Below are 17,207 nucleotides of genomic sequence, written 5' to 3' on the forward strand. Positions count from 1 at the left end.
AAGAAAGGGGATGAAGAGAAATCATATGGCTCCCCGTGAGAGAGTAGAATCCGCTCTTGCTGCCCAGCCTTGTGTTAATTCATGATCAAATCAAAGTGAGGAACATTAATATTACAAATGAATAGGACATTTTAGAAAGGAACTACGTCAAGATTTGCTAATTTTCAGGAGAGCAAAGAAACTTATTTTCATAAATAGGCTAAATAAGAGTATATCAGTCCCATACTGTAAATATCAACTTGATGTCAGAGATACAGGGAAAGGTTTGACTAAGTTCCTTTCTTTGCAAATCACTACTTGATGGAAGTATTAATAGATCACAAAAAAACGCAAATTTTGACATGGTTCCTTTCTAAAACGTGAGATTCAAATACACAGGTGGTACATATTTATTATAGAGTAAGGTACACATATTTTATCGCCTAATTACATATTTGGGTGAGCCGTGATAGTGTGTATTTAAAATCAATTTGTTCCTCATAAAATATTATTTTCACTAAATTTTAATTTAATAATAATAATAATAATAATAATAATAATAATAATAATAATAAAAAGAGAAACAGAAATGGACTGCAAGAACTCCAAGCTTGTACAATATGTTAAAAGTGATTCACAATGTAAAATGTATCACAAAATTGTTACAGTTATTATTAAATGTAATTCAAATTCAAGCAACTGTTACGAATATCTTCATCTATCTCTAACTTAACAGGAATATATTGTACGAATGAACAACTGACTTCGAAATGTTTGTAATTTTTCATCTATATTATGAACTCACAATAGCAAAGATTTACGGTGGCCACGAACTGATCACAGGTCCTTCAAATAGCAGCTAAGTTGACATGTACTTATCTTTCTTCTTTGGTGCTCCTATTATTATCGAAGCGGTCTCAAGGTTGACAGGAATTGAAATATATAGGTCTGACCACTTGTTTAGACCACATAATCCCGTAGCTCATGATCGATTCATTTTGAAAAAAAAGTGCATAATTTTACCTCTTCACATTCGAATGTGAAAAGCTCCACTGTGTACTGCATTTTCGGCACTAACTCTGAGAGCGTGGAAAGAAAAAATGTGTGCCTACCTGTATGCTCCCCACTCCACACGTATATAAAAACTGAAGTTAAATTTTTTTTCAGAATTCTATGAGTATAATTTATAGTTATTACTGTAAGGGGTTAGGTACAGCTTACAGCAGTAAAATTTTGGAAATATTTAATATTTTTTCCTCCATTACTGCATCTTGTACAATAATGAAAATTAGTATGTGTAAAACACTGTCCTTCTGCGATATGAAAAAAGTAATAATTTTACGATTTAAAAAAATTATTGATATATTTTTTAATTCAAAATGTTGACTGTTCAGTGTGCAGTGATGAAGCGTTTCCCTCATAACTAAAAAAACTACCCAACATTCTGTATTGAATTTTTTTTAGTATATTTATGCATGTCATATCTACAATATGATGCAAAATCACTTCTCTACCTTTGGTAGATTGTCTGATAAAAAATAAATTAATTAAAAAAAATGATCAAATATCAGTATTCTCTTCTAACACAAAAAAAAATAATTTATTAAGGAATGTAGTTGGAAGAGTATTATATTGTAAACATGAGTTTCAGCAATAAAATAATAGAGAGAGCATGAAAAAGTTAAGAAGTTTATGAGTTATAAGGTAAACGCTTCACCAGAGTGTTTCACACATACCAATTTTTATTATTTAAATTATTTTGGCGGTTTTTTTTGTTGTTGTTGTTTGAGGTGTAAGGAGTAGTAAATTCTAAGTATGTAGTGATGACTGGAACTGGAACAATTCCTTCCTAAACAAGATAGCAGGACAACCATAACATTCAATTTGAAAATACGTGATGGTGCTTATCACATCTTAAAAAACTGTGCTGCACGTTAGAAACGTAACTTCACTCAGTAACTACCAAAATCTTCACTTAAGAAAACACTATAATACTGTTATTGAACGGTACGTTGTTTACGAAAAAATTGTCCATCTCTAATTATTAAATTAGAGGCGAAAATAGAGTTAAAAGTGACATACCATAACTGTAGTTCAATGTAAACTACAATATCGCCAAAAAATATAACAATCGATCCCCAATTTAACGAATGGAAGAGCTCTCTCTTACACTTCTCTATCCTTTTTATCTCCTTGTCCTTCCATTGTCCTTTTGACAACCTTAATGTCATTGGATTTCCCTGGTTTCCATTGTATTCCTCTTAATCTCTTCGTATTCACTGTGCTGTCCTTTAATGCTTATCATTATCCTTAAATTCCTCTCGTTCTCATTGTATCCCCTAAGTAACGCTTGTAGGCTATATGCCTTGTTATTTTTCTGTTCCCCTTCCTCTTTGAATTTGTCTTATTTTTTTGTACTTCCTTTTCTACTAGTATTCTTCTGGTCTTCTCATTTCTCTCGTCTTCCTCTTTCCTCCTCGGCTTTCCTCGTTTTCCTTTCAATCCCCTTGTTGTTCTTGTATATCCTCTATTCTACTTACAGCAACATTTCTCCCCATTATATTCGCCTTATTCTCCACGTATCTGCCTTGATTTCCTCGTCTTCAGCTACTTCTGCTTGCATTCACTGTGTTTTATTCTAATTGTTAATATTGTATTCCTCTTGTAGTCCTTATATTTAAATTATCTTTGTATTCCTCTTATTCCCCTTGTTCTTCTTTTTCTCTCTCTATGCCCCTCGTTCTATTAATCTTATTCTCCTTGCGTCTCATGTTCTCATTGCATGACCTTTATCTCCTCGTATTATTTTTTTCCATGTATTCAACTTTTCTCTCCATTTTCGCCTCGTTCAGCTTGTATTACCCTTGTTCTCCTTGCTTCCTTTCTCTTCCATTTGTTCTCCTTGCATTCCCCTTGTTGTCCTTATATTCGCCTTATGCGTCTTGCATTTCTATTGTTATTCAACTGTTTTCCTTGTTCTCCTTGTTTTCCCCTTTTCTCCTTGCACTTCTCTTATTCTCCTTGTGTTCCCTTTGTTCTCCTAGTATTCCCCATATTCCCCAAATATTCTGTTTTTCTCATATATTTCCCTTCTTCCATTACATTTTTTCTTTGAATGTCCTATGTCTTTCTTGAATTCCCCTTATTCTCTTTGTATACCCCATTTTCTCCATGTATTGCACTTTTTATGTTTGTATTCACCTGTTCTCCTTGAATTCCACAAGTTCTTGTTCTCCTGGATTTTAAAATGTTAGATTAGAACATAGTAATGCGAACAAAGTAAAATGTTTCAGGAAAGCAAACATCAATGTATGCAATTTAGTTATAATGTTGTTCAATGTTATATTGAGTTTGCACTGCTTAACAGGTTCGGTGGAGACCAAGACTGACAACCTGACGGCTCTAGATGGAAATGATGAAGTCGATGAAGATAATATTCTTCATTTGAAAGAATTACCTTTTTATCACAGTGACTATAGTAAGTCAACTATATCCACATTCAGTTACGGCTAATAATAGTACCTTCAGGGGAAAATTTTAACATTTTTATTTCAAATTTGCAATTCATTGCACCGCAATACCGATACTCTCTCCCACATTTTCTAAGTAAATTCAAATGAAAATGAAGACATGAAAAGAAGGAAAAATGAGCAATTTCTATATTTAAACTCATTATTTAAATCATTAAATAATATGGTTTAAGCTGTTTGTGCACATCAAATTTGTCTTCCAGTTCAGTACTTTACAAGAAAACTTGTTAAAGATTGATGAATATTAAAAAATATATATATATTTTTCAAAACTATTTCATATTGATAAAGATTTGGTAAGATTTTAAAACATGTGCTTCAAGTCAGTGGCGGCTCCTGCGTACTTCTTAATAGGAGGAAAGAAGGTAACAGGACGAAATGACACCTTCTTGAATGAAACATGCTACAAATTAGCCAACATGCACACATGTAAGACCAGGTAGTGTTGAGATTGGCCTTCCCTTCTGTGTAGCAATAATCTGTTCTTGTAAACTGAGTTTCCTAAATTTTCCATAAAATATAATGTTTCCACTTCCATTCATTGTTGAATAATTGCACACATTAACAATTACAAGGAAATTCACCTCGCACCATTTTTCGAGCACACTACAGCATCACACATGTTCGAAGAGACTATAGCAACTAACACATAATCGGAACCGCGGAAATGGGAATGGGAAATAATCTGAGGAAAGCGAGAACACTGCACCCACCCACGTGGTCTGTGTTGCCACATGTACATTTTACAAGTTCTGTATCACATGCTTTTGAAGAATATCAGTTCTTGTAAAGTCATATTACCATTATTGTTCGAAGTTGCCGGTGCCCAATTTTTTATGTTAAAAATAATCTAGTTTGGAGTACCTACTTACTTTCAATTTCAAATATATTTGTACAAAACTGACAACTTGGCTGTTGCCCTGTCTAGTACACAATGAACGAAAGTGAATTTCAGGGGCCAAAAAGATCTGCGATACTAACATAGAACTACTTCCTCTTTGTTTTATATAAACACAACTTTAACTTTCAAATATCCTTGAAAGTTTCAAACCATGAATAGTAGCCTATATAAAGTGCAATGAATAATATTTTTGATTTATAATTTAAAAACAAAAGGTTTATATGGCGTCTTTCATAGTGTTGCGTTAAAACTGTTTTATTGTGCCTCCTCCTAGTTGTGTTATAGTCTGGTTGAATGCAAGATCATTAGATGGCAGCGGAAGCGAGCTTGCTGCACGACCAGTCGGTTTCTATTTCCCGCCCATGCACTGATTCAGAGGAGGATCTCCTCCCTCTCCATTCACATATTTATCGCTTTAAAACTCTGCTTCTTTCTCTGGCCGCTAGTGCGCTATTGTCTATGTGTGCCAACTGCAGTAAAGGAGGAATGGATTGGCTTTCCTCCACACAAACAATCTCGCATTTTTCTCACAGTTTTCTAGCAGCACATGAGCGCGCATCGTTTAAAACTCGATCAACCGAGGTTTTCTTATAGCTGTGAACTTAAAAATTATCGAATCTTCCTTGAATTTCAAGGCACATATTTTATTTGGTATTTATTTCAAAAGAAGAAAAATGTGAGGAGGACGTTCCTCCCTTCCCTCCCCCGAGAAACCGCCACTGCTTCAAGTTCATTGTAACCTGTGTAGAGCCTACCTTCCAAATATTACAATATAAATATGTAAATCATTTAGCAAATAAATGTCTATACAAAATGTCAGTATTACTTCTACGGTACCCTAAAACGAAGAATATTACGATTGCATAGTTTTTAAAGCAAAACAGTTTCAATTACTGTAGTATTCGCCTGTGCTGTAGATTAGAATTATCTTCATTCAAAAGATACATAATTAGTACGTAATTCGAGATAATTATCTATCTTGTAATTTCCACATACACATCATTCTTCTTGCAGTTATTGTAGTATGCCACAGAAGACAATGATGTTTCAGTTTCAGAAGCGTGGCCTTTCATCTCAGTAGCTCAGATGACTGCCTGTCATGCGGTTGGGAGCGACTTCGAGCCTCATCCGAATTTTTTTTTCTTGAACAACGTGGAATAATAACATGTTATTACTGCACAGTCCGTATGGGTTATTATTAGGCTCGACCTTGAAGTAAAGTTATAAAGGTTAGCGGTAGAAAATTCAGTTGCATCTTTTCGGCCCTGTCAGATTTATACTTATTATATATAAAATGTCAGAAGGAAGTGAAATTGGGAGAGGAGTACGTCGAGGATGCCCTTTATCACCTACCCTATTCAACATCTACTTGAAGGATTTAGTGAAGAACTGTTTTTAGAACATGGAAGGGGTGATAGTAGGAGGAAGAAAAATAATGCATATGATTTGCTGATGATATAGCGTTGTTAGCAGAAGAGGAGATGATACTAAGGGATATGCTAGTGGAGCTAAATGACAGCTGTGAGCTGTATGGGATGAAGATAAATGCAAATAAGACGAAGACCAGGGTCATAGGAAGAAAAATAAAGAAGATAAACTTGCAAATTATAAATGAGGCAGTAGAGCAAGTAGACAGCTTCACATACTTGGGGTGTACTATAAGCAGTAACATGAGCTGCTGCGAAGAAGTCAAAAGGAGGATAGCAGTGGCCAAGAAAGCTTTTAATAGAAAAAGGAGAATCTTCTGCGGACCTCTGGAGAAAAAACTAAGGAAGAGGCTAGTGAAGTGCTTTGTATGAAGTGTGGCATTGTATGGGGCAGAAACATGGACATTATGACGAAGTGAAGAGAAGCGAATAGAAGCATTTGAAATGTTGATGTGGAGAAAAATGGAACATGTGAAGTGGGCAGACAGAATAAGAAATGAAGTTGTATTGGAAAGAGTGGGTGAAGAAAGAATGATGCTAAAACTGATCAGGAAAAGGAAAAGGAACTGGCTGAGAAGAAACTGCCTACTGAAGGATGCACTGGAAGGAATGGTGAATGGGAGAAGAGTTCGGGGCAAAAGAAGATATCAGATGATAGACGACATTAAGATATATGGATCATATGAGAAGACAAAGACGAAGGCAGAAAATAGGAAAGATTAGAGAAAATTGGGTATGCAGTGAAAGACCTGGCCTTGGGCAGAACACTGAATGAATGAATGTGTGTGTGTGTGTGTATATATATATTATTATTATTTCTTTTTGTTTCGGTAAAAGGCGGCAGATCACGCAAAGGGAGCTATTACATATCTGACGAGGACAAAGTAATTTTTTTGAAAGGAAAGAACAAATACTAGGTCACATATGAGGAAACGAGGTAGTGATGACATTATGTAATTGTAAGGAATATTAATGACAATTTATACATTGTGTTTTAAAAATGGACTAAAAGTAATCCCAGTGTTAAGGAAATTTTAGCTAAGAACAGTTAGTGGTTGAATTTTACTGTAACTTTTCCGGAAAATGTGTTATATGCAATCATACTTTGGGAATCACCAATATCTTGCCCTAAAAATTGGCACCTGGTCCCAACAGAGGAATGTCCTAGGAAATACTTTCAGGAGAGTAGCAAGAAACCTAAGAGACGAAAAGTGGAAACATTATTAGCAAGTACGAGTAGACGCAAACTAAGATTAAGCTGGTCATATTAATTTACGATCGGAATGACGTTAAAAATTGTGTTTTTGGAGAACATTTTTTCATAACTTTTTTTTTTTTATTTTGTTTGAAGAAGACAAACTACCTCCCAAGTAATGGTTCGTTTTTTATCTTTTTTTTTTTTTTTTTTTTGGGCCAGGTCAAGCCTAATAATAACTGATAAGATTTGGACATAATTATTCCACTTTCTGTTGAAAAAACTAAAACATCAGTCCCATGCCTCTGTAAAACTCCATTTTCGAGTTATTCAGGAAATAAAAATCACTGATTCAATATGAAAAACTTATCAGATTACCAGGAAACAATTGGCATTCATACAGCCCTCTCTGTAGATTAAAATCTCAAAAAAGTTTCATATCCATGGTTCAAGAATTAAAACAGAAAATCAACGTCCCGAATTTAAAAGAAAACTTACAAATTAAACCAAACCCTTTAACTCTATTAAATATAGAGTATAATCTAAATTTAACACAAGAAATACTAAAATCAGAAGTAAACACTGAAATAATGAAACAATTGTCTTTAGAGACAATTAATATTAGGTACCCTCCACAAAATTGGCTTCATTTATTCACTGATGGATCCTTGATCTCCAGAGAACAAGGTGCCGGTGCAGGTGTTACGTGCTGTCTCTTCTCTTGGATATGGAGCAACAAGTTTTGATGGAGAAATCATTGCAATAAGTGAAAGTCTCAGGAATCTTCTATTTCACATCAATAAATTTAAAAATGCAGTTATATTGTCAGACTCCAAAGCAACTATTCTATCAATAGTCTCTAAACACACACCTTCATCTCAAATAGCAGAAATAAATAAAATGCTCTCTCAACTAATAACACTCAATAAAAGAATTGTATTCCAATGGATACCCTCCCATTGTGGAATCCTGGGAAACGAGAATGCGGAGGCATTAGGAAAGAAGAGCAGCACTGCTTCTTACAGACCTGTTACTAAATCTACGTATTACTCTGTGAAAAGATTTATTAAATCTACATACTTAGACTTCAACAAACAAAATTTGATAACACAATCTCAAGGGAAAAAATGGAACTCTCTGCATCATAATCCACAGTTGATTCCTGATTTACCACGCAAATCATCTGTAGCTGCATTTAGATTGGCAACAGGCCATGACTGTTTGGCCAAACATCTGCATAGAATTCCCCTAACCGTCCATTGTGCAACTCAAATCAAGAAATGGATTCAGAAATCTCAAAATCTGTGCGTCAATGGCTAACCATGACAATATCTTTGAAAAATATTGGTGTGCAAGAGGTCAAATGACTTTATTGTCAAAAGCCTGGCATTAGAAAACAACAAAATCATTGCGGCCAGTCTTGAATCCGCTCTTCTCTGCATGACTCGCACATGTCTCAGTCTTCTGACCTACTGAGACGAGCTGGAAGACTTCACTTCTGCGTGGCATGTCAGTATTCTCATCAAGGCCTAAAGATATATAGACGGCCCAGTTCAAGAGGGAAACAACTCATAATTTAAAATTATGATAAACCTGAATTTCTAAGCTTCATAGTGTTGTGAAAAATCCAATTAACACATGTTAATTATTTGAAACTTATAATATAGCTATATGAAACATTATTAACAGAATTCTGAAGTAATTTCAATGATCCTCTGGTTTCTCAAAGCAATATATTCTTTAAAATGTAGTTTTCTCAAAACTTTAAATTTTCAGTTGTTTCCTTTTGAACTGGGTCATTGATATCAATTATACAACAAATCCATTTTCTTCGTATTTTCTCAAGTGCGTTTCAGAACGGTTTATGACAGCACTCGAAATAGAACGAATTTCAGTAACTCCCTTAGCAATAGCTTGTGTATCTATGCTCTATGTCTCTGAGCATGCGCAGTTTCTTGTATATTTCAGCTCAGAATAGTATTGTTTTTCAGCTGAACCCGACACAGCACAGGAGATACAGACGGAGGCAGCCAATGACACCACAGGCTGCGAGGTCTGCGTGGAGCCTATAGTGATCGTCCTTACACAGGCGTCCACACAAACCTCAGAATCTGCCTTTTGTGAAGGTACAATAATTGTTTACGTCACAGTGACGTGTAGTAATATATCAAGTAGGAAGCAGTAACTATCTAGAACTCATAGAGAACAAATGCGGGCCTCTTTCGCGCTTTTCCTGGACTCATTTAGCTGACATTATCACCTTCATTTCATAATAGCAATTGATAAAGCATCGTAAAATAACTCACGAGAAAAGATTACTATTATGGGTTCAAAAGTGAACAATTTGTTCAATATTATTGATTTACTGCATTTGTTAGAAGACTTCAATATTCTATTGTATAAAATTGGCAGTTTCTAATAACACTGTAGGAGGAAGATGACTGTTCGTACAACAAAAATGCACTTACAGTATATTGCATCACATAAGTATATTGGAATTTTAGTTAATGTGTTTGAAATTTGTTCCAATAAACATAACAAGCTCCTTTTGAATACTTCCTCCAATAAAGCATTATGCATACATGAACTACATGATTGAGATGTTACCAATAACATACTTACGCTGTAATAATTATTATGGAATAATTTAGATACTTCAGAAGAATGCTCTCCAATTAGGACCACATTTCTAATTTCATGTTTCACTTACCGACTCTGTGATGCAGTGAATATAATTTTGATTAACTACACACAATTGCACAGATAAATTTTCATGTATTTTAATATTCTCACATTCATTTGTGACACACCTTCAACTTTAACCAACAAAAAGTACACAAACATTGGATTGACATTAATGATGTTATGTTTTATTTAACGACGCTGGCAACTGCAGAGGTTATATCAGCGTCGCCGGATGTGCCAGAATTTTGTTCCTCAGGAGTTCTTTTACATGCCAGTAAATCTTCTGACGTGAGCCTGTCGCATTTAAGCACACTTAAATGCCATCGACCTGGCCCGGGATCGAACCCGCAACCTTGGGCATAGAAGGCCAGCGCTATACCAGCTCGCCAACCAGGTCGACGACATTAATGATCCACCTGCTATCTTTTGTTTAGTATCTATTTTACTCAGTTCATCAAACGAATTAATTTTGTCCATTTTCAACTACTTAATTTGTTGCTGTTCAAATCTCTAAATGTACTTCTGCCACCTGCCAGATTCCATTCTTGTTGAGGAATAAGATTATCTAATCGTTCTGTAAGCTTGGAAATATCCTTGTTTTAAAGGACATCTATTTCGGAGTATTCTTGCATATTTCCTTCTCTGTCTCTAGAAACATGTAATAGATACAAATCGTTTACATCATCATCATCATCATCATCATCATCATCATCATCATCATCATCATCATCATGTCCTTCACGTGTTAGGGTGTCATACCAGCGTTTTCGTGGTCTTACCAAATTTCTCCTTCCTCTTGGCACGTAGGCAAGAATTTGTCTAGGCCATCTAGTGCTATTCATCCTTTCGACGTGTTTCTTCCACTGAAGTCTATATTGTTGAACAAAATTTTTAGTTCTTTCAGTATGTCTTTATTTTTACGGTGTTCGAGCAATGAGCATCCTTCTGTCCGTCTCATAAACCTCATTTCAGCTACTGTTAGCTTTTTTCTCATCAGCTTTTCTGATTGTCCATGCCTCACTGCCGTAAGTCAGAACTAGTCCAGTTAGTGTTTTATAGACTTTTTGCCTCGTATATTTTTGATTTTGGGAGGGTTTGAAGACGGTGTTGATTATTCCAGTTGTTTTTATAAATGTAGATATTTTACTTGCCATACCTTCATACACTGCTGCCATGAAACAGCTGCAAACAAACGAAATTTGTTCTGCTGATATATTAATATTAAGTGAAGGAAAATATCATCATACTAAGTCTAACTGTGGTTTAAAATACTTTAAATTTCTATATGCACATGCCTAAGTGTTAGTGAAGTGGATTAATGTCTATATCGAGTAACGGTAATATATTTTCTAGTTTGAAATATAGTGCATGACAAGAGTGTTTACTTTGTTTCTAAGGCCATAACATCAGTAAACAATACCTGGACAAATTTTAATACATAAGCCAAGTAAGTACAAGCAAAACAGTGAATCTAACTCCTACAAAATTTAACAACTTAACAGAAGGTTATTTCACGGGTGTCTATTTTAGAAAAAAAAGTCTTCAAGATGTTAAATTATGGCTGACATTTCTTTAATTTGTAATACTGTCCAACCTATACAATCAGTATGCCCATACTGTGGAAAAATATTTGCAGGTGATCGTGGAGTTAGAATTCATATTAGCAGATCCCATCCTGATATACAAAGGAAATTAATAGTAAACAGAAGTAGGGATAATAAACCAATAGTGAACACGCAATTGGGTAAGTTCAAATGATGAGCCAAATGGAGTCAATGGGTCCACTGTTAACCAATACAAAACCGAATTGAAATCCTGGACTGAAAAATTCAAACAAGAGCTGGAGGAGGGGGAATTGTTCAAAGCAGTAAGTGATTTCACATCATTCTTAGCAGATTCCATTGATCTTCTGCCAGGTCCAAAACATCCTGCCCGGAAATATATAGAGGCTAGGAGACAAAAGAAAAATTCTGGTATTAGTAAAAGTTATGCCAAGTCCACTAATCCTGAGAGATCGACTCGGAGGGAGAGAGAGAAGAGACGAGGTAAATATCAATATTACAACCAACGAAGGAAAGCAGTGAGGTCTGTCTTGGGACATAACAATAAATCCTGTAATATTGACCCTACAACCGTTTCTGACCACTTTTCAAATATATTCTCCTTTCCCAACAATAATGTCCGACCTGATTATCCGACATATGCTTCAGAAATGGAAAAGATTATGAATGAAGAAACATTTGATCCACTAGTAACTCCGAATGAAGTTGCTTCAGTCATTAGCGGTATGGCAGTTGATACCTCCCCTGGACCGGACCATGTTCTCGTACGAGCAATCAAAGATACTCTAGCACATGAAGTCATAAGCCTAATTGCAACACGAATGCTCCAGTCAGGAATAGTTCCCCCTAGCCTCCAAAAAGCAAGGACAGTTTTGGTTCCCAAGACAGGGGATAGTCAAGAGATATCTAACTGGCGTCCAATAGCCATCACTTCTGTACTTCGTAGGGTAATCGATCGCATTTTGGACAAGAGATTGCGAAATTTCATATCATTTAATGACTACCAAACTGGTTTTTCTAAAACACCAGGGACGCTAATAAATACTTCAATTCTCCGATCAGTTCTTCATGCTGCTAAAACAAAAAAGACTGACATAACAATTGTCTTTCTGGACATCATGAAAGCTTTTGATAGTGTTGGCCATGACCACATAAGAGCTACTTTGGAAAGTTCTCCTGCCCCAACACAACTTACCCAACTTGTGATAGCTCTACAGGAGGGAAACACAACAAGAATTGAATTACGTCACACAAAAACTAAACCAATTGTTCTAAAGAAAGGAGTCATGCAAGGATCTCCTCTGTCGCCAGCTTTATATAATTTAGCAACAGATCATATTTTAAATGAGTTATGTGAGCAGACAATAACATCAACTTTTGGATTTGAACTTGTACAAGGTCTGCCTCTTCAACTGTTCTTGGCTTTGCCGATGATACCGTAATTATTGGTAAAGACAAAGTTTCCGCTATTGAACTGACAAGAATGGCTTATCAAAGATTTACAGACATTGGGCTAAAATTAAATCCTAATAAATCCGTAATTATAAATATCTCCAAAGGTAAGCTTGTCGGACACAATCTCAGTATATATCCTGATTTTGAAATTAAATCTATTGGTACAAACGACTCTATTCGCTATCTGGGAGTAAATTTCTCTGACTCAATAGTTTTCAATCCCCAGTCAACATTGAAAGATCTAAATAATAAATTTGAAACTCTTACCTCGTCACCTTTTCTTCATGCAGACCAGAAATATTGTGTTCTAAATACCTCCATCTGTCCTTCCTTAATATATCAATTTCAAACCATCCATTCTGAACTTATACCAAAAAAGTTCTTGGATGACGCCGACAAATTAATAAAAATTGCACTGAAAGAGGTACTGAATCTGCCTACAGACATTTCTGATGCAATGATTTATAGTCCCACGAAGTACAAAGGACTAGGAATTTTTCGAACAAAATGGGAAGCACTACTACAACAAATTAATGCCCTTCGATGTTTACACAAATCTCAAAACCCATACATCATACAAACACGTCAGGTTCATGAGGAGAGCGTTAGATGTGCCCAATCTCTGAACATTGTTCCAGAAGATGCCTTATTTCATAAGAATGAACATTTCTTAAATGTTACAAAGATTCGTAACCTTCTGAGGAACAGAGAATTTGATATTTGGAGTCGTCATCCACAGAAAGGGAAAGGCGTAGTTTTATTTAAACAATATCCTGGTGCCAACAAATGGATTTGTAAACACGAAGGACTCTCCAACAGCGAATGGTGCGATGGCATTAAAATGGTTGGAAATGTTACTGCAGTACGTGCTGTGCCGGGAAGATCTCAGGACAACCGTTGTAGGCATTGCCACAACGAGGTTGAAACTCTTGCACACGTCCTGGGATCCTGTCCGCATGGCGAAGCTCTCTGAAATGCTAGACACCACCAAGTATGATCAATTATAGCCACTGCCCTTAAAGATGCCAATTACAACACCTTTGAAGAAGTACATGGTCTCTCCGTCACTGGCAGTACACGGTGCATAGATATAATAGCTTTCAAGGAATCTACAAGATCTGGATACATAATTGATCCCACTGTGCGTTTCGAAACGGATGAGGAACAGCCAGCAGAAGTGGATAATGAAAAAAAGAATATCTACAATCCTACCATTCCCTATTACCTCAAAAAATACCACCTAAAAGAGTTTGAAGTAATCAGACTTCTGGTTGGAGCAAGAGGTACTGCTACTCTCTTCATGAAAGATGTGTTCAAGAGGCTTGGAATACCTACATCTATTATTCCGATTGTAACCTTAGCTGCATTGAAAGGATCAATTGCTCTCCTGAAGAATCACCTATATTCGAAATCAAACTAAGTTCAGTAGCATTCTTTACTTTTTTGTAACACCTTTCTAAAATAGGTATATTTCCACTAATCTCAAAAAAATTATTTGCAGCTATGTACTTGTAAGAACTTCATTGTTAAAACAAAATTAATGGTTTTTCATGAACTTGAAAAAAATTTCTATGGTTAAGTACTCTTTGTCCCTTGTGGCAGCTCACGAATGGTGAGAAGATATAAATTTTATTTATCATAATAAGATAAATTATAGCCTAAATAGTTAAATAAATTGACACGTTCAATTAATTAGTTTATTATTTATCATGATTTTACTTGAAATTGGCTCTCGTTCTAAAAATGCCATGATTTTTGTTTTCTCTGTTGAGATTTACATTTTGAAATCTGAAGCAATTATTTGTAGATTATAAACGGATTTTTGTAGATCATCTTCTGATTTAGTGAAGAGAGCCTGATCGTCGGCAAACAGTAATGTATCAAGAAGCGTGTTTCGATTAATTTGAATTCCGGCATATGACTTTGTTTCCAAATGTATAGAGTATGGTTCATAAATAGAAGAGAAGAAAGACCTCAGCCCTGTCTTAACACCTTGGTTTAGTGAAGTCCAGCTAGTAGTTCAGCGTTCAGTTCTTATGGCAATTTCATTTTGTTGATATAAATTATAAATGGAAAAAATGATTTGATTTGGTACATTATAATGGCATAAAATCTTTAAAAATTTATTTGTTAAATTTATCGAATGCTTTTCGAAATCAATAAATGCTAAGTGTGTTTCGATATTAAATTCTCTCTGCTTTTCTATTAAAACCTTCATAAGTAGCTATCACAACACGATCTTCCTTTTCGGAGTCCATTTGTTCTTCAGTGATTTTTTCTTCATAAAGATGTGATAATTTTTTTTTGATTATGGTTGTAGGCCTATAGATATGTTGTTGTTGTTATCCAATGCCGGGCTTTGGCAACGAAGCCATTAGTGTTCTTGCTCTCCAATATATCTCTGTGGTGGATCCATCAGGTAAAACTTCACAGGTTATGAGATGATCTTCAGTCATTTCTTCTTCTTTGTTGCATAGAGGGCAATTTGGATTTGTGTAAATTCCTATTTTATTCAAGTGTTTGGCCAAATAATCGTGTTCTGTAAGCAGTCTGAATTTTGCTACTGCAGATTTACGTGGGATTTCTGGAATAATTTCTGTTTTTTTTATTAAAATGCTCCATTTTTTATCTTTGGCTTTGGTACATAGTGCTTGGTTTTGCTTGATTTTATATTTATTTTTAATTAGTCTTTTGGTGGATGTAAAAGGTAGGCTTGTATTTGTATTCTGAATTAAATTGGATCCTTTTTTGGCAAGAAAGTCAGCAGTTTCATTTCCAGCAATTCCGCAATGTGCAGGTATCCATTGCAATTTAATTCTTTTCTGTAGTTCTTGAAGTTGTTGGATCATTTTGTGACATTCTTTAATTTGGATTGACATCATTTTATATGAATTTATTGCATATAATGCTGCTTTAGAATCAGAGAGAATGACAGCATTTTGAAATTTATCTATTCGGTATAGTAGATGTTGGAGTGAGATATGAATAGCCATTATTTCCGCATCAAAATTTGTTGTATGATGCTCTGCTGGTTGATAAAATGAGAATAACCCACACGTAATTCCTGATCCTGAGTTGTTATCGATAGTAGACGCATCTGTGTAGATATGTAACCATTCTTCTGGTGGGTATCTATTGTTCACAGCTTCTAATGCCAGCGCTTTTAGTACAGGTTTGGAAGTTTCAGATTTTGTAACTGGTTCTTCTAAATCTAGTTGAATGTTAATTGGTTCGAAGGTTAGAGGGTTTTCTCTGTTTAAAATGTTTTCTTTAGATTTAGGGAGATTCAATTCTGTTTTTATTTCCATGACTTTGGACAGGAAACTTGTTTGTGTTTTCAACTTGGTTGGTTGTAACAGTCTTTTTTCCCATTTTGTTGTTGTTAACCGTAGCATTTTTTCATGATGTGTTAGTGCCTGCTCCTCTAGAGTGAGATATATTGGAGGGTTCTGGGTTAGGGCTTGCATTGCCGTGATTGGGGTTGATTTTGCTGCACCAGTTATTAGTCGCAGGGCCTGATTTTGGCATACTTCTAGTCGATTCAGGTTGAAATTATTTGCTGTAATTAATACCTCCGCATTGTAGAGAAGTATTGGCTTGATGAATTTTTTGTACGTGATGTTCAAAGTCTGCCGATTACTACCCCACTTAGCTCCAGCTAATCTCTTTAAAATTGGAAGTATTTTTGTTGATTTGTTTACTACTGCTTCAATATGATTTTTCCAAGATAATTTTGAATCAAAAATTGTCCCTAAATATTTCGTATCATATGTTTGTCTCAGGTTTGTTTTCTTGAACTGTAGATTTAGTTTTGGGATTTTTTTCTTCAAGCTAAATATTTGAAACGTTGTTTTATCAGTATTTATGGCCATCAAATTGTTGTCAGTCCACTTTTCTAATAGGATCAGAGCCTTTTCCATTGAATTTTTTCGGCCAATATTTTCAAATGCAGTCTTTCTTAAAATGTCTGTTAAGTTGTTCCATTCTTCTTCTATGTTATCTGAAATTTTGATTTCTTGAAAGTGTTCCTTTATTCTACATTCATAAAGCCATTGAATACTACTATCTCTCAATAAATCTGATATTATAACCTGAATTGAGAAGGCTTATGCCTCTGTAATTTTCACATTGTTTTTTGTTTCCTTCCTTTCTTACAGATGAGTATTATAATAGCCTTTTGCCAATTTTCTGTGGGTTTTGATCCTGTCCAAATATTGTTTAATAAGTATAAAATCTATAAGCAAATTCTTCTCCGGCGCATTTAAAAAGCTCTATATTTAAACCATCGTTACCTGGAGCTTTCCCGTTTTTTCAGCGTTTATATAACTTACTTCGATGAGTTCATCATAAGTAATAACATCTGTTGTGTTGTTGTTTGAGTTCTTTAATGTAAGAGGCATATTCTTGTGGAACCATATGTTTTTAAAGTGATTAAGTAGAGATTGATTTGAGATAAGTTTATAATAACATTTT

General features: G+C 35.0%; 1 protein-coding gene across 2 annotated transcripts in view; it reads left to right on the plus strand.

The window, feature by feature from the left end:
* The first annotated feature begins 120 nt into the window (after positions 1–120).
* The window catches only part of LOC138698264 (uncharacterized), a 38,768-nt gene continuing 21,681 nt past the window's right edge, over positions 121–17,207 (plus strand). Inside the window, exons 1-2 of one of the 2 annotated variants that reach the window (XM_069824054.1) lie at positions 121–3,457; positions 9,024–9,158. In XM_069824054.1, the coding sequence (XP_069680155.1) occupies positions 3,307–3,457; positions 9,024–9,158 (286 nt within the window). In that variant the 5' untranslated portion in view covers positions 121–3,306. The remainder of the gene's footprint in view (positions 3,458–9,023; positions 9,159–17,207) is intronic. The other variant, XM_069824053.1, reaches the window with a different exon arrangement.

The sequence above is a fragment of the Periplaneta americana genome, chromosome 4, assembly GCF_040183065.1.
Source record: "Periplaneta americana isolate PAMFEO1 chromosome 4, P.americana_PAMFEO1_priV1, whole genome shotgun sequence".
In the NCBI taxonomy this organism is placed as follows: Eukaryota; Metazoa; Arthropoda; class Insecta; order Blattodea; family Blattidae; genus Periplaneta; species Periplaneta americana.